Below are 26,486 nucleotides of genomic sequence, written 5' to 3' on the forward strand. Positions count from 1 at the left end.
TTAATTTTCTTCCTTTCTTACAGAAAATTCCCAATAATATACTCGGGATTATTAACATACTAATAGTCACCATTATGAATAAGAAGGTATTTCTATCTTAAAGCTTCAGTAGACCATATTTAGTCATTTGAAGAGCAAACCATCTCTAATAACGCCTGTCATCTTCAGGAACTATCTGAATCCCCGATAAGAAACACTTTTTTTTCACCTTCACTGTAGACTTAATAGCTGACATGATCTCACAAAGTTAAAACCAAATTGGAAATTATTGTATGAAAGATAATGACTCACACCTAATGTTTCTGTTGCACTGCTGAATATCGCTGCTGGTCTCCAGTATGAACAGGTACATTAAGTTTTATAATTGTCTTTCTGCTGATTGGCAAAATTAATGAGGACTATTTTAAGGGAATTAAATGAAAAAGTTCATAGCATATTCCTACAATGCAGAAGACTAAAGAGTGCATGTACACTGCACTGCGTTTTCCATTTGGAGCTACACAGTCCATTGTGAAGTCCGTTAGATGCCAAATAGAAAAATTCCAAGCTAAACATTTTTCCCAGCTCTCTCCCTTCCCAGAAGAGTGCAAGCAAAGCTTTTTCATGTCTGTGCTGTCTTTTGGTCCAGGTTGTATTTGTGTTTCTCCAATGTGGTTGTTGATAAGGGACTAATAAATACTGTTTATGTACTGTGTGACCAGTTAGCAGTTCAGTATTGTTGAAGCATCATCTGCTACTAATGGATTACATAAAGATCTTATCTACTTGCAGGTAAATGGTATTCCTGAGGAAAGAAAACTGACAGAAGCAATGAATTTGTAATTGGAGAAGGCAGCAAATTGTCTTACTTCCTTATTTGTTCTGATTGATGCATGAGTTTTTCTGGTGTACATTGTGCATGCCCACAGTATTGAGATGATTTCAGTGCCAGAGAGTACAATCACTTCCACACAACTAATGTACTGTATCCTTTTGTACTTTGGACGTTTTTGACAATTTGTAAACACTGATAACTTTTTATATTTGTTACATTCAGAAAAGAATCTTTCAAATATATGTATTAATAAATATCAGACTTTATTCTGTCTTGTGAGCTCCCCTGAAAGATTTAACAGGGAAAGCAAAGCTTCGAAATAAGCACCAGGTTTGAAGGGTTGCTTGCAGATTCTGTTGGATGGGATGATACAACTGCCTTACGTTTGCACACAAAAAGCACTTGTGTGTAAGCATGAAAACTTGTGCGTTATCCTGAGGCTCAGAATAGGATTCCAGATTTAGTAGGCTTTAGTTTTTTAGAGATTATCAAAATTTAATGAGCAAAGTTATTTTTGGAAGGAAAAAAAAAACCCTAACAAAAACCCCCAAACCAAACCCTAAAACTACTCCTGTTGAAAATTGGATTTCTGTTCCTTTACCAGATCTTTACTCTATTTGAAAGCAATAAAACATTTAAAATCTGTCCATTCATTCATCTGGTTATGTTAGACAAGACTGTTGAAAACTACTGTAGGCAGAAATTAGTGACTGCAGATAAGCAAGAGAAACTTTTGTTACGGACTTTCAACTCTTTAAACATACCCTTTACATTTTTGTGTGTGTGATGTTGCTGATGCCCCAGTGCAGTTTATTTTTTATATCATCTTCCACATTCTTTGTTCTTTCTGGAGCAGAGTTGTGGGAGAATGAGTGATCGAATAAACCAGGGGTTATTTTTTAGCATCTTAAAAAGGAATTGATTGAACACACACCTTTCCAGAGGCGCTGATTTTGAGAGGTGTTTGTGCAGCCAAAAGCTTAATAATCCCAACTTTGTTAAAAGGATCTGAACTGAGGTTGCCTCATTTTTCAGTAGCTGGTGATAATTTATCTCCTGACGCTTTTCTGTGTATTTTAAGTGTATTTTTCTGATGCTTCTTTAAATCCTCAAATACAGCGTAGCACAGGACTTCAGGGTCTCCAGCTCACACCAACAGCTCTTGCACTTTGAACTTGCAGCACTGTACTGGTTTGAGCTGACACACTTTGCCTTTTCTCTGCAGTGTTTTCTCTTTCAGCAGCTTTATGTTTATCAGGACATTGCCATGTAAGCAAAAAGCTGCATCTGCTAATTGCTAAATGCTGGCTGCATCGCCTTAGCTGAGGTTTCTGAGGTCTCTGCTAAGATAAATTGGGAGTAACACAGGAATTTAAGACTGAGACTAAAAAGAAACTGGAAAATAAGATAAGAGTTTGGTCTTTTTACAAAGTAGGTTTTTTTTTTCTTTAATGTTTTATGGTTATGACCCTGTTTATTCAAAGCACAAAACTTCACGTCACTTTTTAAGCAAACAATGGTGTGTTAATAGGCTTAGACCTGAATGCAACATCTCAGTGGATAGTTAAAACAAGTCATGAGCTGCTTTTTTAGACACATTTTATGCAATGAGTATGACTGTTGCAGTAAGGTGTACAGTCAGCACCCCATACATTTTAGGCACTTGTATATTGTCAAGCCTTAAACGTCAAGAATTTACAAGGCTGCCCTAAATGCGAAGCATGACCTATAGAATGTGTTAACAAATGCCCCTAGCCACAGGCATAATGCTGGTGGTTATGCTAGAAGAGGTAGCTCAGCTACAGCTGCAGAAGTTGAAAGCCAAGGTAGTTATTGAAACAGTCGGAACAAAGAGCCATTCCTACTTGCCTCCAAAGCAGCATGCATCATGCCCACCTACCTCATCCAAAAGGGACCAGGGAAGGGGTTTCATCAGGCAGCCAGCCTCCTAAGCCCTCCTTTTTCCAGCAGCTTGGATCAGTGAAAAGTGAACTGGGGACCTGCACACTGCGGTATATAGAAATTACTAATGTACAACTTTTATCCCTGCTGTGAGGAATCCGAGTCCAATAAATATTTGTTTTTTTCCCTTGGTTCGATTAGTTTCTATGACTGTTTTCAAACCATGAGCTGTCAGTGCTTTCAAACAGAAATGAATGGAATGGATTTTAAATAATGATTTTTAATGCAGTGTAAGATGAAACTTTGTAAATAGTATTGGGTCTAGATCATAACAATTTCTGATAACTTGAGGACTATGACAATCAATTATCTACCAGTTGAGCTGCTCCCCTCTTACCTGTATTAATATGTAACAGTGCCAATATACCTATGGAAATTTCTGAAGCTGTTATGTACATGTATGAGGAATCAGTGTGTGCCGGGGGGGTGCTCCACCTGTTCTGAAAAGAATCTCCTGGTGTAGGTGACTTGAGTATTAAGCACACCTGAACTATTTCATGATTGAAAGGTTCATTTATTTGAGGCAAGTTTAATAAAATATTTATTTTTTCATTTTAAAACAATTACTATGGAAGCATAGATTTATAAAGCTGGCTAAAGACATGTAATGGTTAAAGAATTAGTAACAGGTGAAAGTGGTGATAGTTAAAACAGTACATTCCCATCCTCTTTTAATGATGTACGATGACTGTTTGAAACTGATATTGTGTTGATGAAGTGATGGTTGCAACCAAATCAAATAGAAAGCACTACAGATGTCTTTGTAAATATATGAAATGTAAAATCTAATAAATAGAAAAAAATGAAGTAGTGATCTTGTTGCCGCCTCGTTATTTTACATGATGATGCCTGAACAGCTTTGTGGCACAGTTGTTAAAAGTCTGGACAGTGACAGTGGTGGTAAGTGTCCAAGAGTTGAGGTGGAGCCAACTGGGGAGATGTTGGAAGCAGGGAGAATATTTGCACCTCTTGGCTCAGGTGCCCATGTTAGTTGTTATTTTCCTGATCATAAAAGGAGCTGTATCCTTTGCTTAAGGAGCCCCTTCTTCTATGTCGTGTGGGACTCAAGTAGCTAAATTAAAAGATACATTTTTTAAGATAAATCTTAAGGATTATAGAATCATAGAATGGGTTTCTTTACATTGCCAGACTGAAGAAAAGCCAAGTCCATTCCTCTGCTTTCATGCAGAGCTCTGCAGCAGCTTCCAGCTTGTAACCCAATACAAGAAAGTACCTGACCCCTCCACTCCAGAATTCTGCTGCTGTCCCCTGAGCTCCAGGGGTGGTTTTGGCTACTGGAGCTGGAATTTCATCAGACCCGGGACGCTGTGATTTACTGCAGGAGAAGCTTTCTTCCTGCACTGTGTTATCTGAAATAATTTGTGATGCAAGCAAATATCTGCCCTTCAGTTGAAGTAACTGAATCCAGAATACCACTCTGGGGAAACCACAGTACTAACCTGTAATTTAAGGCAGGCAGGACAGTGAACTGTAGCCCAGCTGGAGTCAAGCAATAAAGAGTTTATACTTAATTGATGCTGCTCCCATTACAAAAATAAGCATCCACAGCACGTTTATTTAATGTTTAAATTACTTCATATTTTTACATGACCTGAAAAGAAAATATATTTACCCCACATACAGTAATAGTAAACAAGTGCATTATTGCAAACATTAAAAATAAATCTTTTAACCAAGTCTGTACAAAAGTTAAATAAAATTATATCTACAATACTTAAGTTGTGAAGAACAAAACAGAAAGTCTCTCTCAAACTCACAGTTTCCCCGTTGCTCCTAATACTGGCATAGATGGAGGTTATGCATCCTGCCCCCACTGCAGCGTTTGCCAGCACCGTTTCTTGCAGCCAGTTAAGTAGGTTGACTTTCCAAGTGTTGGAAGTTACACATGCGAAGAACAAATAGCTGAGTCTCTTTCCCATAGCTTCAGAATAGCTTGCAGTAAAACTGCTGAATTTGAGGGAAGTGAATGATTTCTTTTTTTATGATGAGCTGGTCAATCTTTAAAAGAAACTGTTCCCAACCAAAAAATCTGAAGCCATTCTTTTCACTTTTTTTTTTTTTTCTTTCACACACATTGGTGGCTGCAAGTTTGAATTCAGTTTTTAAACTGGGATAAGATCAAAGCCATGTACGTGACATGGTGAGACATTGGTACAGGTTGCCCAGAGAAGCTGTGGCTGCCCTGTCCCTGGCAGTGTTCAAGGCCAGGCTGGACAGGGCTTGGAGCAACCTGGTCTAGTGGAAGGAACTAGGTGATCCTTTCCAACCCAAACCTATTCTATGATAGTATGTATGGTACAAATTAGGATTCATATTGTTTATAATCATATGTAATTGCACAAATGCTTAGAAAATAATACTGTGTTTGCGTTTTTGACTGATAGTAAGTGATCAGTAGAAGAATAAAATGAAAAAGCAACCAGAGGTCAAGCTGTGACATGAACCAAAACCACAAACACTAAAGAAATGACCATAACTTCACTAAGTGGAACATAAATTGCAGCTTGTCACTGCCACACTGAAGGGCCATTCTTTCAGTTTTAGTTTTTATGCTAAAGCAAAGAGTTTGTAAGAAAGATGGGCACTCTTAAAATGGGTGGGGGAAAAGGTTCCTCCAAGTAGCTCCAATCTCATTTCATTTGTAATTCAGAGACTCAGCCATCTGCACGCAACAAGATGACCACAGTCCCTCTTCCTCGTGATATCAATAGGCTGACTTGCATTCCTGAAAGTTAAAGTATTATTACAGGATAAAATATGGCACCAGTTCCCCAATGAGACCTAGTTCAAGGTCACCCACAACTCAGAGGTTCAAAGATCACCATTCCCCTGTTCTCCCTTCAGATCTGATGGAGTGGTTACGACGGCATTCCCTCTGACCAGAAACGGTTGGAAAAAATTCTCCATCTTGAACTGAGTCTCTGAAAATTATTAATCTGTTTGTTCACTGAGATTTTACAAAGAACTGCACAGAGTTACAGGAGTTAGTGGAAAATGTATGAAAAAGCAAACAATTTTAGGGAAAAAAAAATCACCTCAGAATTCACCATATTTGCTGAAAACATCTCAAATTTAAAAAAAAACAAAAAGAAAACCCCATAAACTGTTATGTAAACTTGTATACAATCTTAAATTGCTGAATTGGTGATGACTTTTTATTCCTGCGTATAAAGGGTTTCACATAACATACACTATCTCCACCCAAGATACTCATTTCTACATTACCATTTGTTCAGAAAAATGCCCTGGTTTACCAGTAACTTCATGTTTCACATCAGCTAAAGGTGACCGTTACTGAAGCATCACACCTTTGCTCTTCTTTATTCCTTGATGAGAATGATTCCGGCATGTGTCACGTGAGGGCGGTTCTCCAGTAACATCCACTCTTTGTTCGGCTGACCCATGTTAAAGGTAATTCCATGATATGCCCACGGTAGTGCTCAACCATTTAACTTCACTTCTTCATGTCACGTTTAAACATGTATGTAAACAGGAACATATATCCAGTAGAAAAGACTCATTTTCACATGCAATTCTGTACAGTGCATTCTTGGCTCTCAGATTGTTTGAGAAGGCTGTTTCCACACAAAATATGTACATTTGCACTATATACATTTATTTTCCACACAATTTAAATGTCTTCTTGTGTCTCCAGTTGAGAATTTTTGTTCAGGCAGACACAAAATAAACCTGAAGAAAGTTTCCAAGAATCTTTTCAAGTCAATGTCTTGACTGATCTTGCATTGCTGAGAAGAGGTGTAGTCCAGAGAAAAATCCAGCTACACACAGCAACCTTTTCAGCAGAGTTGAGTTGTCTTTAGGAACCACAATCTGTGCCAGATCATTGGTGATCTGAGAAATTTCATGTGCCACACACACAAATATGAAAGTGCTGACAAGAACATTAAACATCGGATATCCAGGAATGAGCACCAAGATCCCCTTTGTGTCTGCTGCCAGCCAAATATGGTACTGACAAATGAAAAGCTGAAAGAAAAAGAGAGTGTGCTTATGTTTTCTTACATAAAAACATGACTATTACTATTGCATCAACTGACACATTATACTTCTGCTTAAGTCACATTAAACATACTCGGAGAAGCTGTTTTCCACATGCCTTTCTTTGCTCTTAAGACAAAACTATTAGTCTGTCACAGTACATAGCAAAATGGGTTTGCCTAGTCCTTAACCAAATAATACAGCACAGGGCAGCATCATCTACACTATGTCAGGAGAGATGAGGAATACAACTCTGCTCAGCTACTCTGTCTGTGGCAAGGAACTGAACTAATATGCTTGCAAATAGAAGACAATACTGCAACTGCTGATGAATGCAATAGCTCCTAGAGTTGGTCATGATCAGCACCTTCAAGTTCACTGGGAATCACAACAGTGAAAATGTCATCCTTTAAAAAACAATTCAAAGTCATGCACTGCGTAAGTATAGTACCACAATGAGTTTGTCCTGTAAGTTCGTTTCCCTTTTTAAAATGCATTTTAGTAAATACAATAAAATGAAACGTTTAATATTATTAGGCAGCAAATCAAATGGAAAGCAAGGTAATTCCTACTGTTTCAAACACTCAATGGAACAAGATAACATCTGCACTAAGAAGGGTTTTGCTTGTAATGTTACATTTGTTTATTAATGCAGGAAAGCTTTCTAGGGCAAACACGTAAGTGTACTTGCATTAGTCAGATTCATCATGATTCTTCAACTGGCTTAAACTTTTATCTACCAACTGCATACACACCACATCTTACTGCAGCATTAAATCCCCATTCTCACAACCGTAAACTCCCCCCACAAAAAACGTGAGAAACAGCTTTGCTACTGTGAGATATTTCAGCTATGATTTTTAAATGTAGACAGAAGCTACAATGCTGAAAGAGGTCAAACACAGCAGCATGGTATTAAATAAGCCAATAAATGTTTTCACTATTTATGTGTTATACCACAATTAATAAAACCACCTTACACTTCTAAGTTTCAATTCACCGTAGTTCTGATTGTTCTACTCACCTCTAGAGAAATTTTGCCAAACCAGGCAAAGAATGAGCTATACACAGATCGGATGTAGCCAGGAATGTTCCTGATGAGGATGAAAGCTAAAATCTATTTTGAAAGAATTAAAAGAAGAAAAAGTGACTGTGGATGACAAGCAGGTTACACACACACACACAAAAGGTTTATTCCTTTTCACTGTGTAAAGTGAAGTACATCATGCATTAAATTGTCTTTAAAATCTGATAAGTATATAAACCAAACAAAAATCCATGCAGTTTATACTTAAAGTCAGTCTTGAAACTGCAAATCCCGCACATGCATTCTTATAGCATAGCAAATCATATTTACATCTTCAGTACAATCACAGTCTTGATGTTGATAGGTATTACTATACACTTACAAGGTATGGTCATAAAACATGTCATACCATGCCAGCCCAAAATTAAGTTGGTCACAAATCTGAGTTAACCCTCAGTTTTTAAAGAGAGAGTGTCAAGATGGACAAATTCATATTAAAAAATTCAGTCATACATGCTGCCCCCTCAAGAGGGCAGGACACACTGCTAAGCAAAGGAACCAGAGAGGGAATAGTCAGACAGCTGTGGTATAGTGGGGCAGGGGACACGGTAAGAGGAAAATATAAGTTTCAGAAAACCACACTCATGCCTCTGTGGCCAACCTCTTCCCTGCCTGAAAGCGACTAAAGAGTCCCATAGGTGCTTCCTACACTAATACCTCACAAACACTTTTTCTTCCCCATAGCTGTCTACTTTTCCACTGCTATGCACGTACTCAGAAGTTTGGTCTGGACTTAAACAGTGCCTATAAAAGCTACACTAAGGACATCATGGTTAATCAAAAGCATAATCACAGTATGCGATTTCAGTGCTTTGCGGCAATGAAAACCAGCAAGCAACACAGTTAAACCCTTTTTCACTTTCAGACATTTGAATGAAGCTGACATTCCATACTAAAACAAAAATATACTTAAAACCAATTTCTAAAAGAGCTCAAACAGTAACAGAGTAGATTCTACCACTGTAAGGAAAAGGACCATAATTTTAATTACCTGCACCACAGAAACAGAAGGGTGTAGCTCATTGCACTCTGTCTTGTTTTTACAGCTACTAGCCCAAATAGAGTAGGCCTGAAAGACACAAACTTCAGTCTGTGTAGCAATTCTATGTACTATTTAAAAATTAAACAAGAGGTAAGCTATTTTGAAGTATTTCAGCACTAAGTAGTTGGCTTACTAATACGCGAGACAGTAATATAAAAAAAATACATTTTGCTTAGTAGGAAAAAGTGAAATATTAATATTAGAAAATATTTCAATAGAAAAATTACATTGTGCATAATTTTGTGTTTCTCTCAAATTACTCTTTGCAAGTGACAAATACTGAACTTAGTCATACCCTAAGATAAAGGCATACTGTTGACAAATTTTTTATCACAAATAGACAAGCAATCAAGAGCAGAGGTAAGAGCTGCATTATCTACCATATCACTTTTATGGACCGATTTTCTTGTAACCTTTGCAATGAACTGAAAAGAGTGATGACATTTTCATCTACAGTTGACTGAAAGGAAAACTATTTCAGTGAGGAAATAGGTAAGGCTGTGCAAAAAAACACAGATCAAGATTTGACTTTTTAAATCAATGTATTTTCTAAAGAAGAACTTTGGAAAACTTGCTGTTTAGAGGTTTACAAACCTGATCATACAGTTATACTGGGTACGTACCAAAAAGGATACAATTGAAATAAATAATAAAACATTTGAAACTCTGTTGGAGAAAAGAGGATCTCCTTTTCCTTCTGATATCATCTGACGTTTCTGCAATGCCAGATAAATAAAAGCGAACAGCATCCCATGAAAAACCACCTGTAAAAGACAAACAGACTGCAGTGAATATTTCACGGCTTTTACAAGGACTTCAGGTACAAACAGAAATGCTACAGGATAAATTATTTGTAATACCAAAGCTTAGGTTTCAAAAGATCCTTTGCCAGATTTACTGAAGCAACCAAAAACTGGCTTTCTAAAATAGGTCATCATAATCTGCATTTTTAACTCAAAAACTACAAATAGAAGTACTGTTACTAATGCTTCACAGAGCATTAAAGACATGACAATGAAATTTCAAGAAGCTTTCAAGTACCGACTATGCCCTCTGCAATCTATGCTAGCACTGAGAAGTGCTTTCTCTGGGGAAAAATCACCAGTCTCTGGCCTTCTCCCAAGCTGGCAGGTGAAATCATCCAAGAAGCACAAGTGCTTCCCTGTCTCACAGACGCAGCTCTTCAGAGTGTTTTACGATCTTACGCCAAGTTCTCATTAGCTAGCTACACAACACTGTTTCAGGCCCATGTGGTGCTTGTCTTCACTATTTTTTTTTTTGAGACTTCCTCTTCCCCTTGATGCTGCTGCATCACAGAATACACACTGCTCACAACAGCAAAGCTCCAAGGCTGAAACATCTTAATGCAGCGTGCGCTGCTGATGGGAGCAGCCTGGGACGTGACAATAGTGTGTGCTTCACAAATGAAGAATGCCAGAGGGAGAAGTGTGCAAGCAATCCCAGTAAGGATAAGCCTAGCAGATAAATGCTCCCATCTTAGGAACTCCACTTACCTTACCAAGAAGGCAAAAAAGAAGACCAGTGTCTCCCTGTTCTGTCCCCCTACATTTTAGGGTCAGTAACTGGAAAGTACTTTGCCACTGGAAAACCATTTTAAAATATCATAGAATCACAGAAAGGTTTGGCTTGGTAGGGATCTTAAAGATCACATAGTTCCAACCCCCCTGCCATGGGCTGGACATCTTTCACTGCACAAGAATAGTCTGGTTTGAGCATAAAGACCCTGATTTTAAAAGTGTTTTGAAGGTTACCTTAAAAAACAAAAAAAAATCCTTAATTGATACAACTTTCAAAAAATACGATTAGGAAAGCCACCATGGTAACCTGCCTTGTATTCCAATAGCCTGAAGTGCTACAGGTGTTACATTTTCGCAGTCAAATTTTTGAGAAAAACCAAATCTAGGTCACTTTATGACTTTTTTAAAAGCAGGATCCAACAGCAAATAAATCAACATCCCTCTTTTAAGCAAGGCTTTGATAGATATTTGCAGAAACAACCCGCTGGGACAAACTCCTGCTTTCCCTCACCACCCTGTCCCCCTAGATTAAAAAATACACGTAAACCAGCAGTCTAACTTTATACAAATGTTACATACATAGCGATCCAACTTCCACCTAAACCACCATTCATAGACATTCCCATTCAGTTCAAAACACTTGGACAGTGGCCAAAAGGAAAATATCTTCTCGAATGCACCCTGTAAAAAATAAACAGGGCAAAAGCATTAACACTGATGTCAACTATATTTACTACATTTAAATCAATACGCTTTCTTTTAGTATTACCACTTATGTGTTTCACTAGCTGGATGACATTACCTAAGTAACAGGCTTCTTAGAAGGCACTCCCCCCAAAAAAGAAAAAAAGCCCAACCAAACAGAACCAGAAATACTTCTTCAGATGAGAAAGACTTTCAGTTTTGCTTCCTATAAAGGTCTTCCCATTTTGTGCTTGCAGGCTTAAAGGGAGAGATCGACTGATGTGTTGGAATAACAAATGCATACTCTACCAAAGACTACAGTTCAACAGGCTTAAAAAAAAAAAAGAGGGATTAAAACCACACAATCCCCCGTGTAACATCCCGGAGTGACAAACTCTGTCTTTATTTCTGTCAGCTACACTTGCGGCATGCAGTAAGTCACTAAATTAATTTAGCATGAGAAGCAGTCTTTTGATAAGGTATTAAAGCCAAAACCCAGTCTCTAAGAGACACTGATCTTCATATCACCGCATCACCATGTGTTTCACCGTATGCTAGCAAATAAAAGAAACCAACCCACCCCAAACCCAAAGCATAGACCTTTGTATTTATTAAGTTTGTAACAGTATACTGAAAAAATGTCAAGCATTACAAATGAGTAAGACAGATACAGAATTGTGTTTTTTCCAGCATCCGCACCAATTCAAATATGAAAAGAAACAGGTTCCTTTTTTTCCTTCTATCTTTATGATACAGGAACAAATGTACAAGCTATGAGCACATTAAAGAGTAGGGATAGGCAATATACTCTAAGGTTATCAAGGATAAAAGTAGTAAAAATTTACAAACCTGAGAATATGACAAAAAATATATACATGTCAGTAAGCAAATCAGTTTCAGCAGTAAACCAAAGTGCCACAAGCAGTTTCCTGATGAAGAAATAAATTAATCAGTATATGGTCAGCAATTTTTCAATGGCAAACCCTAGGACACATTAAATAATCAATGTTCAAATATTACCAGCAATATTTTAGCACTAACCTCATTTACATATTAAATTTTGCTTTAAGCAATTAAATGAAACATTCACAGCAATTAAAAACCTATTAATCCTAAAATAAGTCTCGTGTCTCAAAGAGGGACAACATACAAACAGAAAGAAGAGAACTTGGGTATTCAACCAGAAACACTATTTTAAAGCATGCTTGCCCAAACACTGCACAGCAGTCCTTCTTCCAGGAGAATGTAAATAAATAAATAAACTAAAATGCCCAACAGCTTTTGTAATGTGAGATAAGTAGAGCATACATTATTAAACACTGAGGTACCAGCTGTATTCCAAAGCTCAACTGCAGGTCATTAGGGACAAGTATCTTGTGAAAGGAAGCCTGAAAAACTGCTCCTCAAAGCTACTGACTGATATTAAGCTCTATCAAGCCTCAACACTGCAACAGGGATCATCTCTCCCTCTCTCACCATATAAATTGGCAGCTGTAAATTGCGGCATAAACAAGTGAAAGGAGTCACTGAAAGATTTTCTAGTTTCGCAAGACACTGTTAATCTGAAGTACACAACAGTAATTTGTCTGTATCTGGAACAGAAACGCCTTCGCAGGAAAAACCCAAAACACTAGAGCTATTTGCCTTTGAAGTATCTTGCAAAACTACTCTCTAATTATATTTTTACATCTATTCCTAGCATGCATTTGTTATATTTTATTGTTGCACCTGCAGACTATAAAATTTGGGTATTACTCCACCAACACGGAAGGAGGACCTAAGCCTCTGAAGGTTTTATTTCTAATTTAGGTGAATTAAATAAGCATTTACCACTTGATGACAGCTTTTCAATGAACTGCAATGCATAAAATAAGCCAGGATTTCACTTTGATTTTTACTCAAAATACCCATATCACAAGTCATACTGCTGATAGTTCACTTAATCTAAGATAACAAACCCCACATTCTTATTTGGCAGGATGTGGCAGAATTGGTGCTCAAGATGGATGAGACATATTGGTGATGCAGAGTGGGAAAGCCTAAACGCTCACTGCTCATGCCGTACCCATTAGTACATTACAGCAACAACGGACAGTCAGCTAGCACGGACAGGGTAACCTATCATTTTAGCTTGCATTCAGTAATATTATAACTTTTTATCACACACATTTCTGATGTTCAAAACCTATTAAAAAGTATTCTAATATGACTGTAACCAGAGTCAGACTTTATTTATCAGCTGTTACATTTTCTAACTGACACATAGTTCATCTATGACAAACTGTATTTCTGTGAATAGCTGGATTAGCATATTTTGACTATGTTACAAAGCGACTGAGATCCAACAGTACCATTTTCTCTATGGCTATCACTGTAATAACATGAAAATGCTTTATAGCAGAAATAAATAAAAAAAATAATCTTACCATTTGCCTTTTTCTGGACTATCTGAGGCCATATAGCTAAGGTGGCATAAATGATCATAAACCAGACAGTGACTAATGGCACAAAGTAGTAAAACTGATAAGGTCGGTCCATCACTATGCACAATACCACAACCAAGAAATTGAGACGAAATAAAACCTGGAGAGTGTCAGAGGAGAGAAGACATAGGATATATAAGCTGGGAGGCAAAGCTGAGAGAGATGGGGGACATGTTTTTCTAGCACTGTATGAAAATATTTATGTATTTTACATCTCACATGCTGATTATATTTCAGCTGAAACACGGCTAAATATCTCAGGGAATACCAACAATGCAATGTAAGAGTGCAGGCCGATTATGTAGTAGTGGGCCTCCTGTTCTATACTGGCCTACTTGGGTAGAGAGAGCACTGAAAACAAGGTAAACCAGAACCGATTATTCCCCAGGCTGGGGACTGAGTATTCCAGTTGCTGGATGTGTTTAAAGGCTCCGTGCTTTCACTCCCACAGCTACCCAGCTAGATCTAACACTTGGGTAATGCCATTACCAGTACCACAATCAGGCTACAGACATATTTTTAATGAGCACGATGACCCAAGTTACATGACAATATAATACTTAACAGAAATAAAAGATATATTCTTTAGAAAATAATTTTAAACTGCTACAGCACACACTGGGTAGGAAACTTCAAAAGTAGGTTAGTTTCTCCAGTATCATTATGGTATGGATATTCATTTCCTTTATTAACAAATGTAGGCTCCAACACACTGTCTTTGGAAGCATGCCTGGATCACTGCTTATATATTGTTATATATTGGATATTGCTACTGCAATGAAAACTCCATTGCTATATACTGGAAAATGTTTGTCTTGATATTTTAAAGCTTACATACTTACATTTTAAGTATCATTTATTCACTACATGTTAGTATGAGATAAACATTACCAATTAAACAGATCAGTTTACATAGAAACAAAAGTCATTTTCAATGTGAAAACCTTGGTTAAGTAATCTGATATCAAAATATTTAGGGAGTAAAAATACACTATGGATATTGTGCTATCTGAATAAATTTCTTTATAAAAGCAGTAAATAGATATTCTTACCTGACAAACTCTGTATACACCAAAGTCCCCTTTTATCCAAAAATATGAGAAGTGTCCATAACCTGTTTGGAACAGATATGCAGCAACCAAAACTCGAATGTGCATGTACACAGGCAAAAACTGTCAAGAAAAATAGAGTACCTTTTATAAATGTCCACATAAATGCTTTTGGCTTTCCATTTTCCCCCTCTATTTAATGCTTTTTCTACATTGCAATATATCAGGTTTAACTAAGAAAAGAAACATTATCCTACAATTCCCTGTTTCTTACTAAGCTCTGTTGGTGCCCTAACCTCTTCAACGTTAAAATGAATTTGTTCATTTATTGCTCTACACTTTCCACATTCTATGACCAGCTAAAATAGACTTAAGAGGGGCTCTTTGAAAGCTTGCCTTCAGCAGGTTCAAGTTCACAACATAAAAAGGAAGTGTTGCCAGCAATTAAAAATAAATCAACATAATATTCTACCTTATTTAGGGTATACTTTTTCTCTGGTCAAACAATGCACAAAGTGCTTGTGTCAATGAAATCTACACTTACATACAAAGAAAAACAAATCCTGCTGATAGCGTTTTAAAAACTACAGGAACAGCAGCATTAGTTATTCATCCTATTCAATTTTAATACACATTTGCACTGTCTTTCTTTTGAAGTAACATACACCAATTGCACTCCCATTAAAAAAGAAAAAGATAAATTCAAATCACTTACAGTGCTTGCTCCAGAGATATGATAAATCAAAATAACAAGTTGCATCCAGCCCTTCCATTCATCAGTCTGCTCTCTATTTAACACTTTAGTCTAATGCAAAACAAAACAAGAGTGTTGCTATTCCAAAAAGTACAAGGAACATCTACAAAATGAGGAGAGAAAGTTCAAAACAATAAACCACTTCATGGGTAAATAGTTCTCAACTTAAAAGTCTTCCGTCTAGCGAACACGGGTCTATCAGATTTTAATGTGATATATACGCTCTTGTATTTGAGCTATCCTCAGTCCCAATTTAACTCAGTGACAATGGCTAAAAGCACTCATATCCATTTGCTTTCAAAAAGCTTTTGAATCTAATTCCATGCAACCATTACACTGCTTGCGAATGCATTTTTTTGCAGATCAGTTACACTGACTTTGAAAATTTAACTTTCAGTATTTAGCATTTAGTTATTTACACTCAAACTTGGAAACAATGTTATAAGCCGAATGTCAACACGATCATTACCTCTTTAGTATTTTCAGTATAAAATACCCCCAAAACCAAGATATAGACGATTGGTATGAAGAAAGATGAATGTGTATAAAATTTATTTTCCTTCATGAAAAGATTTGCTCTGTCACATAGATAAAAATAGGTCATGATTAGACCAAGTTTGCAGAAGGACTGTAAGAGCATCTCTAAAGTAGAAACATTAGGAGTGCCGACGGCAGGTTTCTTCTCCTCTCCACTTTCCAAATCAGTGCATGATTTGCTCTTCCGATAATTATTCCGATGAATTAAACTGATAATTAAATATCCAATAATGGACAAAGTAAAGAAACAGAAAGCTAACTTCTGTATCAGAGTGAGAGGAGGCTGAGGCTGGCAGCAGGAGCCATCAATGGGCTTCATTATCTTATTGCAGTAGACATTCATCAGAATCATCGCATTCTGTCAAAGAAATAAGAAGTTTTGTCAATTAATCACTAAAAAAAACATTAATATTTTCATTGTAATAAGTCTTCGAGACCATGCACTGGCATAAAACATATGCAATGCTCCCCTATCATTACACACATAAAATTTCACTGTACCCCCATACACCTAGTTGCGTTCAACAGTGCAGCCAAAACACCTCTTCCAAACATGAAACCCTTGAGCTTCTTCAGGGAAGCAAGAATATCTAATCCTAATGCTTACAATAACAGGGTTCTCTCTACTGGGTGTAAAGCTATGAAGAGCTAAACTGAGTACAAATGAAAAACAGCTCACAAACTTGGGCAATAAAGGGGCACAGTAATGAAACTCTAAAACATGGCAATGAGACTGAAACCTATGGTGCAATGGTATGTAGTTCATCCAATACTTTAAATAAATGGAAATCTGGGAAGGAGTGGAACTAGAAGTGACCCAGTGAGAGAACACTTTCACAAGAACACACTGACAAGGCCCAGACATGCTGTGTGCATACAGACATTTGTAGGTTAAAGATAAAATAAGAAATAAAGTCAGTTGCAGTCCACACAATCAGGAAAACGTATGTATTGTTTTCTTATCATTTTTATACTTCTTACTGAATAAAATTACGTGAGCACATAGGTGAAAAATTAAGACTTATTTCTTAGTACTGCTTTACAAGTAATTCTCACCCTAACTGATACATGCAGATGAAGGCATGAAGTTTGCATGCAGGATCTAGCCAATTAATAGCTATTTTGAAGTAGCTACACACTAACATCTTTGCTGCTGTGTGTTTTTTTAACACTGTTTGTAACTGACTGCCCTCACACCTACCGGGAAATTCTGAACAAAATTGCCTGAAGAATGCGGTTCTCATTCCATTCATACCGTCTGCTATTTCAGAACATTCACTTAAAATCTCGTTTTACTACTTTTCAATGTTGACTGGTGATAAAAGCACTTACTGTATCTCTGCTTGATTCAGGCAGATGCAGACCATCTGTAGACTTCATGATAGTTTCTTGTGCTATCAATTTCGATACACTGAACACTTTAACTTTAGCTTTGGAATTTCTGGAGCTGCTGTTCAGAATATGAACAGCTGCTTCATTGTAAGCATCTATTTTCTCATTAGTGATCATTTTCCGACTTTCGCTCAGCATATCTTCATAAACAGGATCTGAAAGGACAAAGAATGAGCACATTAGCTTTCTACTTGACAAAGACATTTGCTTAGCTCAAGTTCCACAGGCATTTAGATAGTCACAACTGTTTAAATGTACAGCGAAGAACGAGAGACTGTTACAGTAACTAGAGTTGTTTACGATGAAATGTTCTTATTGCCAGTCCCTACTCATGCATATGTACTTATAGATTATAAAGCTTTGGCCAGACATGAATGCCTGTTTAATTTTCCCAAATCCATGAAAAGCATATAATGCTGGAGTACAGAGCTGCTTATGTCTTTGGAGAAGGCAAAAGCAGACTCCAAAACCAAGAGAACAGAAGACAGGCAGCAGAAGAGACACATGGAAAAAAGAAACAAATCTATCAAACCCATTAGTTACTGCAGAAGAAGCCAGCTTCTCCTTTCAGAAAACAGAACACCACTTAATTGATTGCAGGCTTCAGAAATCATGTAGAGCTTAACACAAAACTATACAGGGTTCTGGATCAAAAAGGTCAGCTGGAGATCAGTAAGTCGCTACAAAAAGCTGCTGATGTTCTCACTCTGATGAAACACACTCTATGAACTGTAAGGTGATTTACTTCAGCTACCTCATGCCTGTTTTTGGACAATCAATGTCTAGACAACTCTCTGTACAGACACCTCTTCTTACTTGTTCCATTAAAGAGCTCGGAGATGACTTAAATGGACTGCATCTTTATCAACAGAATGGTGGACCACACCTGACAGCTAATTGCTTCTAATATAAATAAACACAGTTTTGAAAGAAATGCGAGAATTCTAACTGAGATTATGATAACCTAAAATGCTATGTTTTATGGCAGATAAAACAGGAACACATTCTATATACGAGCTCACTGTTCAAAATCAGGGATGTATTATGGTTTTACTTGAAAAAAAAGCAGAAGAATGTAACCTTGGTGCCCATAATAAAAATTTCACAAACGCATTGTGAACCATGATTTCTGGCCCTTAATCTTAACTCATCACTGCTCAGAAGCAAGTTTCATGCTGGAGACTTAAATTGTCCCTGTTCTCAAGAGTATGTCCATTCCAGACACACACAGAGAATGCACTTGCTGAACCTCTCTTACTATTTATGTAATCTGAAAATTTAATAGAACACAAACACAAGAATACAGCTGGTTTATGCACTGTGTTCTTGACTCCCAGGAGGCAGGTATGGAGCACAGCACAGGGAGGACAGACCTACCATATTGAGACTGAGAGTAAGCTAACAAAGAATTAAAGAGTTCAGAAGGCAAAACATTTTCCTGGGTGAGTTTTAAATCTCCATCACTACGAACAGCTAGTTAGGTTCCTGCTAGTTAAGGCTACAAGAAAGGCCAGACTGGACTTCAATCAATGCCCTTTTTACTCTGCAAGTAAGCCATACGGACTAAGTCTCCCATATCCTACAAGGCAATGATTCAACAGATACGACAGTACAAATTATTACAAATTCATTACTTTACCTTGTAAGACCCAGTAAACATCACTAGTTTTCGCTAGTTTTTCCAAAAGAGGTGCAATTGAAGTGATATTGATTTTATACTGTGTGAGGGCTTCATTGCTGCCATTATGAATCTTGATAGACCACTGGAGAAATAAAGAAAGAGATTCAGCACCTGTATGTCTGAGGACCCTTAATTAACTGATTCCTTTGCTCTTTAGTAGCTACTTTTCATTATTTTTATAAAGCTAGATTATTTTTCTTAATATTCACTTTTAAAGTGCTAAATATTTCTTTTGGACTAAGCAGCTGTTTATAGACAATTACATTTAAAGAGACCATTCAAATGCAGAGTATATAATATTCAACTTAATGTATATTTGATTTTTCAAAAATCAAATGAGCAGTCATTCAACTCGTGACTCCCAGGACCAGCCAAGTACTAGAACAGATGACTTCGGGGAGCTGTTGAGATCTGTCCCTGGAAGTTTTAAAGAACTGGTTGACTCTTATCAAGTGCAACACAAGTATAACTGATCCTGCCTTGTGTCACACTGATGGGTTAGGAGACCTCTTAAAGTCCATGTCAGCCTTGTTTTCGGTGATGCTGCAGCCCATATAAGCCTAAAAGAATTATGGATGCTCAAATAGAGCATTCCAGATTGGACCATGCTCCAAAGCAGTATTTTGTGACTGAAAAGTGTTTATTAAAAATTATTCTCAGTTAGTAAGCAAGTACTTGCATTTAACTTTTTTAAATGAACAATGCTACTTTATTAGCTAATCAATGTTATCAACCAGTATCACTGCCAAAAAGCAAGTACTGTACATTGCACAGCTATAATAAAATATACCTGATATTTTAGAACTACTTGTAACAGCAAATTCACTGAGAGTATATTTTTATTATAAAATGAGTTTTAAAACTTTATTATGTAACCAACTTGACAGCATTAAAAGTCATCCTAATAGGACTTTCTTCTTTACTAAAATGCCCCATATACGTGTAACTTACCGTGGCAGCTCCTGCTACAATTATATGAGGTTTTGCCACAGAACTCTAAGACACAAAAAGTAAAAAGAAATTAGGTTTAAAATAGTCACAAACTATACTCAGCAGGTTAATTAAGACTCATCTCTTAATTAACTGTGACTCAAATTGTCCATCAGTTGACAGTTATCAAAGAATAGATTACAGACATATGACAGAGACCATCAACTTGTGATACCCTAGAATTTTCACATAAAATGTGCAAAAGTGCAAAGGATCAACAAGCACTCACAATCATTATCAATTTAGAAGCATAAATTCACTTCAAGAGCTATCTAAACAGTATCTCCTACTGTCAAGTAAACTGTAGATCATACTATTGAAGTACTTTTTCTCTCAGTATCTTGCAGCATTGTCAAACATCAGTTTGTGCTGTTGTACTGACTGAAGTTGTTGCTCCAGAGGTCTGAAAGTTAATTCTAGGACAAGAAACAGAACATGTCCTCAAACAGAGTTGTGTAAGGAAACAACAGTACTGACCACCTTAGTATGAGTTTTGCCTTGGCATTTAGCAGCTCTCCATTTTTTGTAGTAATCACAGAAAAAGAAAAATGAAATTATAAGTGCAGCTATCTTGATAGAAGCTGTTGTGCAAGAATGACCAATAGAGTAGCAAAAGAATCACTAGGGACCATTATAAAATAGCTCCAGGCTATTTAAACGTCAACAAAGGAAGAAACAAGAAAAATTTACTTGCCAATCTGTAAATATATTACTTGTTATCAGAATTACACGCATAATTTTATGCTGAATAACATGAGAAGTTGAATCATAACTGAAACATAAAATAACTAGTATGTAATTTGAAGGAAATACTACGGAAAGATAAATTAAGGCATTGTTGACTTTCCAAATTGCCTCTGTCCTTCAGTTTGGAACACTGAAATTAATATACAAAATCATAGAATACCTTGAGTTGGAAGGGACCCACCAGGATCAGAAATGCTTGGTCACATAAAGACAGAGCCATCACAGACAAATAAGCAGTGAAATGCCAGATCTGAATAAAATCCTTTCAGCTATTAATGGGAGGGCTGAATCTCAATCAGCTCAATCTGAAACCAGGGCAATGCTGTTGTGTGTCCTAAATTGTAGGTGAGCAACGGTGGGGAATCACAGCAAGACCCTTGTCAAGGTGGTCTGAGATGATGCTTTTCAGAAGTCACTCCTCTTCCAAAAGCAACAGGAGGACACCTGTGTGATGACAGCCTATGCCATCACTGCATCATCATCTCATCACAGAAAATGTGTAGAAGTGAAGAAATCTGGTCCTGAGATAAAGGTTGGACTTGATGATCTTAGAGGTCTTTTCCAACTTGGTTTGATTCCATGATTCTATGAATCAACTTGTTCCAAGGAAGTAGGGTTTTACTGGTTTGATCTGGGGTTTTGGGGGGCCAAGTGAAGCCATCTTGGGACACTAGGAGATGCCCAGAAACATATACACTAGTAAACATCCCCTTTTCACTATTTCGATGTCAAATTTCACATCTCTGGGATGTAACTGACTGAATGTATGCAATATGCTACAGCTGCTGGTAATTATAGCTGTGTATGTAAAAAAAAAAAAACAAAATGGGAAGGTAGTAGTCCTCAGACAGTTGCTGTATTTTCCTGAACCACAGTTTTTTAAGACAAACCTCAGTCCAAGATTTGATACGTTGTCTCATAGAGCCATTAACTTCTGGATACCACAGGAAATCCTGTCAAACAAATGCAGGTGTACTCTGTAAGCTTAAAGACAAGCAGTAGAACAATTGAAAAAATACAAAAAAACAAATTAATTACTATCAATTCAACTGTGAAGGAAAAATCATTTGGCCTAGTCAGATTTCCTTTATAGTTAGTATGAAAAGTCAGACATCCCCCTCTAGCACGCAAAACAGAAAGCAAAGGAAAAAAAAACCAGGGGGAGGGGAGGCAAGGAATGGGATGATGACAAAAAACCCTCACAAACCACAAAGCTTTGCTCCCATGAAAAAAGAAGAAATTTTCATTCAGAGTTCAAGAGTTGGGATTTCACCAAGAAAATGATTTTTCAGTTTCTGCCAAACAGGATGTCCTTGGACTTCTAACATGATCAGGGATAAAATCAAGCTCACAGCTATAACTTATTTGTTAGAACTTGCCTTTTGCTCAATTTTGCACAGTTTTTACTAACAGGTTTTCTTTGTTCCAGAACTTACTATAATTGACAGCATGAAATAATAATTTTTGAACAGAACGGAAACCTAACAATTTACTTTACACTTCAGAAATTATCAGCTGACATTTTTTAGACGTCAGGAGTAGTGCCCAACTTTCACCTAGAGGGACAGGCAAAACTGAACTCTCCACTTGTTCCCAGTGATTTTCGCTTTTCTGGTCAAGTATTTTCCACATTTAGATTACTGGGTCACAGCCAATAGGATTGTGAAAATTCAGCTACCATACCAATAATGTCAACAGCAATACAGTATCAAAACAAGGAAGCAGCAGACTAGGAATATATTCTTAACTATCCAGACATCTCCCAAAAGCCCAAGCCTGACAAACTCAAATCTTGGTGGTTAGATACCTGCCAAGGCTTAAGGAGCTCTGAAGATGTAGTTATGTGTCAGCCTAAGTCAACATAAATCACACTGCCTCAGCCCCTTTGTCCTGGTTTGTGTTCTGCTCTCTCTGTTCTAGCATTCAGATAACCATACGATGAGACACATCTGACCTAAAAAGAAACCTATTAGGTAAGTTTTTGGCTGAATTTCTTCCTAAAACAGCAGACTCCACACCTGTACCAGGGCTAGTCACATCACGAACACAGAAGCATGCTCTGAAGGGCAGCAGTGGGACAGCAGAGGCCTAAACTGCAATGAACTCACACCCTAAAATGTTATTTTGTACCCTAAATCTTGACCACATACACAAACAGGTACTGAAAGCTCACTTGCAGACAACTCAGCAAATACACTGCTTCTTTGGTTTTCATGAACAGAGAATGAGTTGTCTCCAGGGCATAAACAAAAACATGACCAGCAGAATCCCCGCGCAGCTGACAGCTGTCATGGGAAGCAAAGAAAGCTATTGAGGACACCGGTTTCATTGCCAAGCAGAGAACAGAATCCTTCATAAAACCTACCCTCCAGTACTCTGTTTGTTTTCTTTTTTAAAATATCCACATTATAATAAACATTGTGGTTATTTCTCCATGTAAAAATAGTGGAGGGAATACTTGTTGGGATAGCACAGAGAACTCAATAGCAGTTACGACAATTAACACTCCAACTAAGTTAGGCCCAGATACATATTCTTACAGCAGTGGAAGAGTAAACTTCCTGGCAAAAGCTATTCTTGGGAAGGCCAAATTATAATATCTGACAAAAAGAAAAATTATAAATGCTTCCAGGACTTACGCCCAAATCTAACACAGAATTGAAGTACTGAAAGCCAAAGTCTCTCGAACCATCTTATTCAAAACATAATATGTTAAGATACTCTCTGATATATTTTGTGGAAAATTTATAGTGTTGATGGTCTAGAGCTTCCTTTGACTTTTACAGTACTTGCGGAAAATTGAAAGATCCAGCTCTGACTGTAACTTGGAATACATTGTATGAAATAATAATATGATGATGACTTGCAATTTCACACTAGATAAAAACTTACCACTTTAATTGAAGCAGATTTATCTTCAAATGGGATATTTCCATGCTGTCAAAAAACCCAAAACAATAAAACCAAAGTGAGACAAACTCTTGGAACGGAAAAAAAAAATATTTACATTTGTATGTTAAATTGCTCTCACCCGGAGGTTTATTTATCCTCAGCAGAAAGGATTTTTCTTGTATAAACTTGTCAGTATACTCATGAAAAATATTTATGTTACTTTCTTGATAAAACAAGGTACTCGAGTGAAGGTTACTTTTCCTGTAAGAAATCTATCCAACAAAGTCTGAAAGGTTTTCTATTCACTTTGTTAAAAAGGCATGAAATATTTATCTACACTTAGCCTCCCAAAATGAGAAAAAGACTTTTTTTTCTCTTTCTTTTCTTACACTGCCTTTCCTCTAGCCTTCCTTTTCAGCTGCCCAACTTCTTTACACAAAACAATCAACACAGTTTTAATTAAAAAAATTTCAGGCAGAAATAAAGTCTGGAATGCATTATTAAATTTGCTGAGTGTTATTGTAAGAAATCAGAAAGGAAGCAGTCAGATGCTGCATATATATTTGTCCTTTAAAATATTACTAAAATACAATACTAGTTTCAGTCCTGATCCAAAAGAACAAGTGCATTTCTCTTCCACAAACTGAGATCTTGATTTCCTAAATACCTGACAAAAGATATGCCTCAACTCAAAATCCATTATAGCACTCCATCATCTCACCATCACTTTTGGGCAGCAGCTGTGACCTAACCAACAGATGAGGAAGACTGAAATTATTCAGTCAGTCAAACATCCTGTTTTGACCGTAAGTGACTGCACGCTGTCTGCTGGAGAAGGCACCAGCTTGCACTTCTAAATGACAGAATTACGAAATGACAAATCTGATGTGCAGTTAAAAGTGAACTGTGTCTTTTCCCTCACATATGTACTTAGATCCCTGAAGGCATACGCCTAAGCATGATACAGCAACAGAAATCAATTTCTGTTCAACACATGATACAGCTAAATCCTTTCTTACTGCTTCCACCAAACAAACTTACATTCTTCACCTTATAAAACTCAGACAGCTCTTCAGCAGTGATTAAAAGGAAGGTAAGACCAGAAGTTTTTTTTAGTTTCAGCTTCAAGTTAGATCTGGAAATCTGTCATTGCCCTAAGGATTTTTAGGAACAGATTAGATCAGCAATTCACTGACATTTAAAATGACAAATGATAACCCACGAATTACTACTACTTAAAAACACACAAAGGAGCAATCTTTTTTTCATCAAGAAGCCAAATAGGAAGCCCAAGTTGCTATGGGACAAGTCAGCTTCATTAATTTATTCCCACACTGCCACAAATTTTCACTCAAGCTTCCTAGTTCACTTATCATTTGTACCCAAACAATTACCTTGGTCTAATCTTGTTCTCCTCCAAAAGGCCTTTTTTGAGGTTCTTCTTCCTGATGGCTAGGCCAGCAAATGGTATAATTTCCTGTTTGCTTTTTTTTTAATTCAGAGGTAATTTAGGAAGACAGAAACAAAGACATCATCAAAAGAAACTATTGCCTCACCTTATTTCCTTCTTCTTTGACTTGAGGATTTATGAGTTTTATAAATGAATAGAACAGCTGTCGAATTCTAGAATCTCCTATAAACACAACATGTTTGTCTATGAGGCAATTTTTTGCTTCACTGTAAAACAAAATAGCAACATTCATGTTACAGGAAATTTATATTTTAGGAAAAAGTCTTTAGAAAATCTAAAGAGCAATACAGATAATTCTAAGCATTATACCCAGCTCTAAGGAATGGTAAATCTTTTTTTTAAAGCATGCTGAATTAATAAAAAGTTTAGCACAATTTGCATACAAATGAAAATGAACTCTCCTGCTAATAGGCAAAAAATAAAGCAAGCTTTTCTATTCTGTGGTGCTACAAACACAGCAGTTTCCAAATGGCAATAAAAGCATAATTCTAAAAAATAAGTCTCTTGCTAGTAGGTGAAAAAAAAGTGAATGGTGATTTTATTTAGGATTTTTTCACTCATGATTCTACACATAAGATCAGCATTTTTCCTTTCAGCAATCTGAAAGTGACACATGAAGCTATGCAAGCTCTCCATAACATGTATCAGTACTAATATCACCAACATTTACTTGAATTCTTATATAAAAATCTAACTATGGTAAACACTGTAGACACAGAGGTAATCTACAAGGAAAAACACTTCCTTCTGACAAATGCTGCACATTTTCCAAAGCCTAGAGAATCAGCTATAAAGAGAAAAATATATGACACTGCGATCACTACAGCTGCAGTCAAACAGTGACTCTTCTTTCCAAGCAGAAAACCTGAAGACATGAGTTTTCTTACCTGTTTTTATACTTATGCATCATACAACTGTGGGGTTGCCATACTTTTTCTCCAAGAAATCTCCCACTGGACAGAAGATACTCACACGTATCACCACCTTTAAAACGTTAAGATCAGATTTCAGACACATGAAGTTCAAACATAGCCCCATTGCCATTAAAAGCAATCATAATTTGTCAATATTTGAACCACAGGACTTGAAACAATCAATAGCAGCAATAAAACCAAACTCATTGTAAAAACTTCTGGCACAAGTTTCTGCAAATTCTGCCTTCTCACTTATCATACCACACTTCTCTGTAAATCATGTTTCTATCCACAAAGGTTAATGATCCCATTTCTGTTGTCAGAAAGATGTGGTGACCTAGAACGGCATTTCCAACAACAGGTGCCGATCCACTGTGCTATCTACTATCCAGAATACACTAATATGAAATCAAAGAATACAACAGTTCA

The 26,486-nt window shown here is 36.9% G+C and overlaps 2 protein-coding genes across 9 annotated transcripts in view; one reads left to right on the forward strand and one right to left on the reverse strand.

The window, feature by feature from the left end:
* SGCE (sarcoglycan epsilon) overlaps positions 1-3,586 on the forward strand; it is a 29,680-nt gene extending 26,094 nt beyond the window's left edge. For all 8 annotated transcript variants that reach the window (XM_062605035.1, XM_062605030.1, XM_062605033.1 and 5 more), the window contains one exon: positions 772-3,586. In XM_062605035.1, the coding sequence (XP_062461019.1) occupies positions 772-822 (51 nt within the window). In that variant the 3' untranslated portion in view covers positions 823-3,586. The remainder of the gene's footprint in view (positions 1-771) is intronic.
* Positions 3,587-4,332: 746 nt separating this feature from the next.
* Positions 4,333-26,486, reverse strand: part of CASD1 (CAS1 domain containing 1) — a 30,209-nt gene continuing 8,055 nt past the window's right edge. Inside the window, exons 2-18 of the mRNA XM_062605028.1 lie at positions 26,031-26,127; positions 25,229-25,349; positions 23,673-23,717; positions 21,671-21,733; positions 19,995-20,039; positions 19,002-19,125; positions 17,303-17,517; positions 15,903-16,328; positions 15,395-15,484; positions 14,683-14,802; positions 13,574-13,730; positions 11,997-12,076; positions 11,043-11,144; positions 9,549-9,689; positions 8,875-8,952; positions 7,821-7,913; positions 4,333-6,784 (exon numbers count right to left, since the gene is read on the reverse strand). Coding sequence (XP_062461012.1) covers positions 6,518-6,784; positions 7,821-7,913; positions 8,875-8,952; positions 9,549-9,689; positions 11,043-11,144; positions 11,997-12,076; positions 13,574-13,730; positions 14,683-14,802; positions 15,395-15,484; positions 15,903-16,328; positions 17,303-17,517; positions 19,002-19,125; positions 19,995-20,039; positions 21,671-21,733; positions 23,673-23,717; positions 25,229-25,349; positions 26,031-26,127 — 2,264 coding nt within the window. The 3' untranslated portion in view covers positions 4,333-6,517. The remainder of the gene's footprint in view (positions 6,785-7,820; positions 7,914-8,874; positions 8,953-9,548; positions 9,690-11,042; positions 11,145-11,996; positions 12,077-13,573; positions 13,731-14,682; positions 14,803-15,394; positions 15,485-15,902; positions 16,329-17,302; positions 17,518-19,001; positions 19,126-19,994; positions 20,040-21,670; positions 21,734-23,672; positions 23,718-25,228; positions 25,350-26,030; positions 26,128-26,486) is intronic.

The sequence above is a fragment of the Pezoporus occidentalis genome, unplaced genomic scaffold (genome assembly GCF_034315485.1).
Source record: "Pezoporus occidentalis ecotype Australia unplaced genomic scaffold, CSIRO_AGI_Poc_V1 ctg9, whole genome shotgun sequence".
Lineage (NCBI taxonomy): Eukaryota > Metazoa > Chordata > Aves > Psittaciformes > Psittacidae > Pezoporus > Pezoporus occidentalis.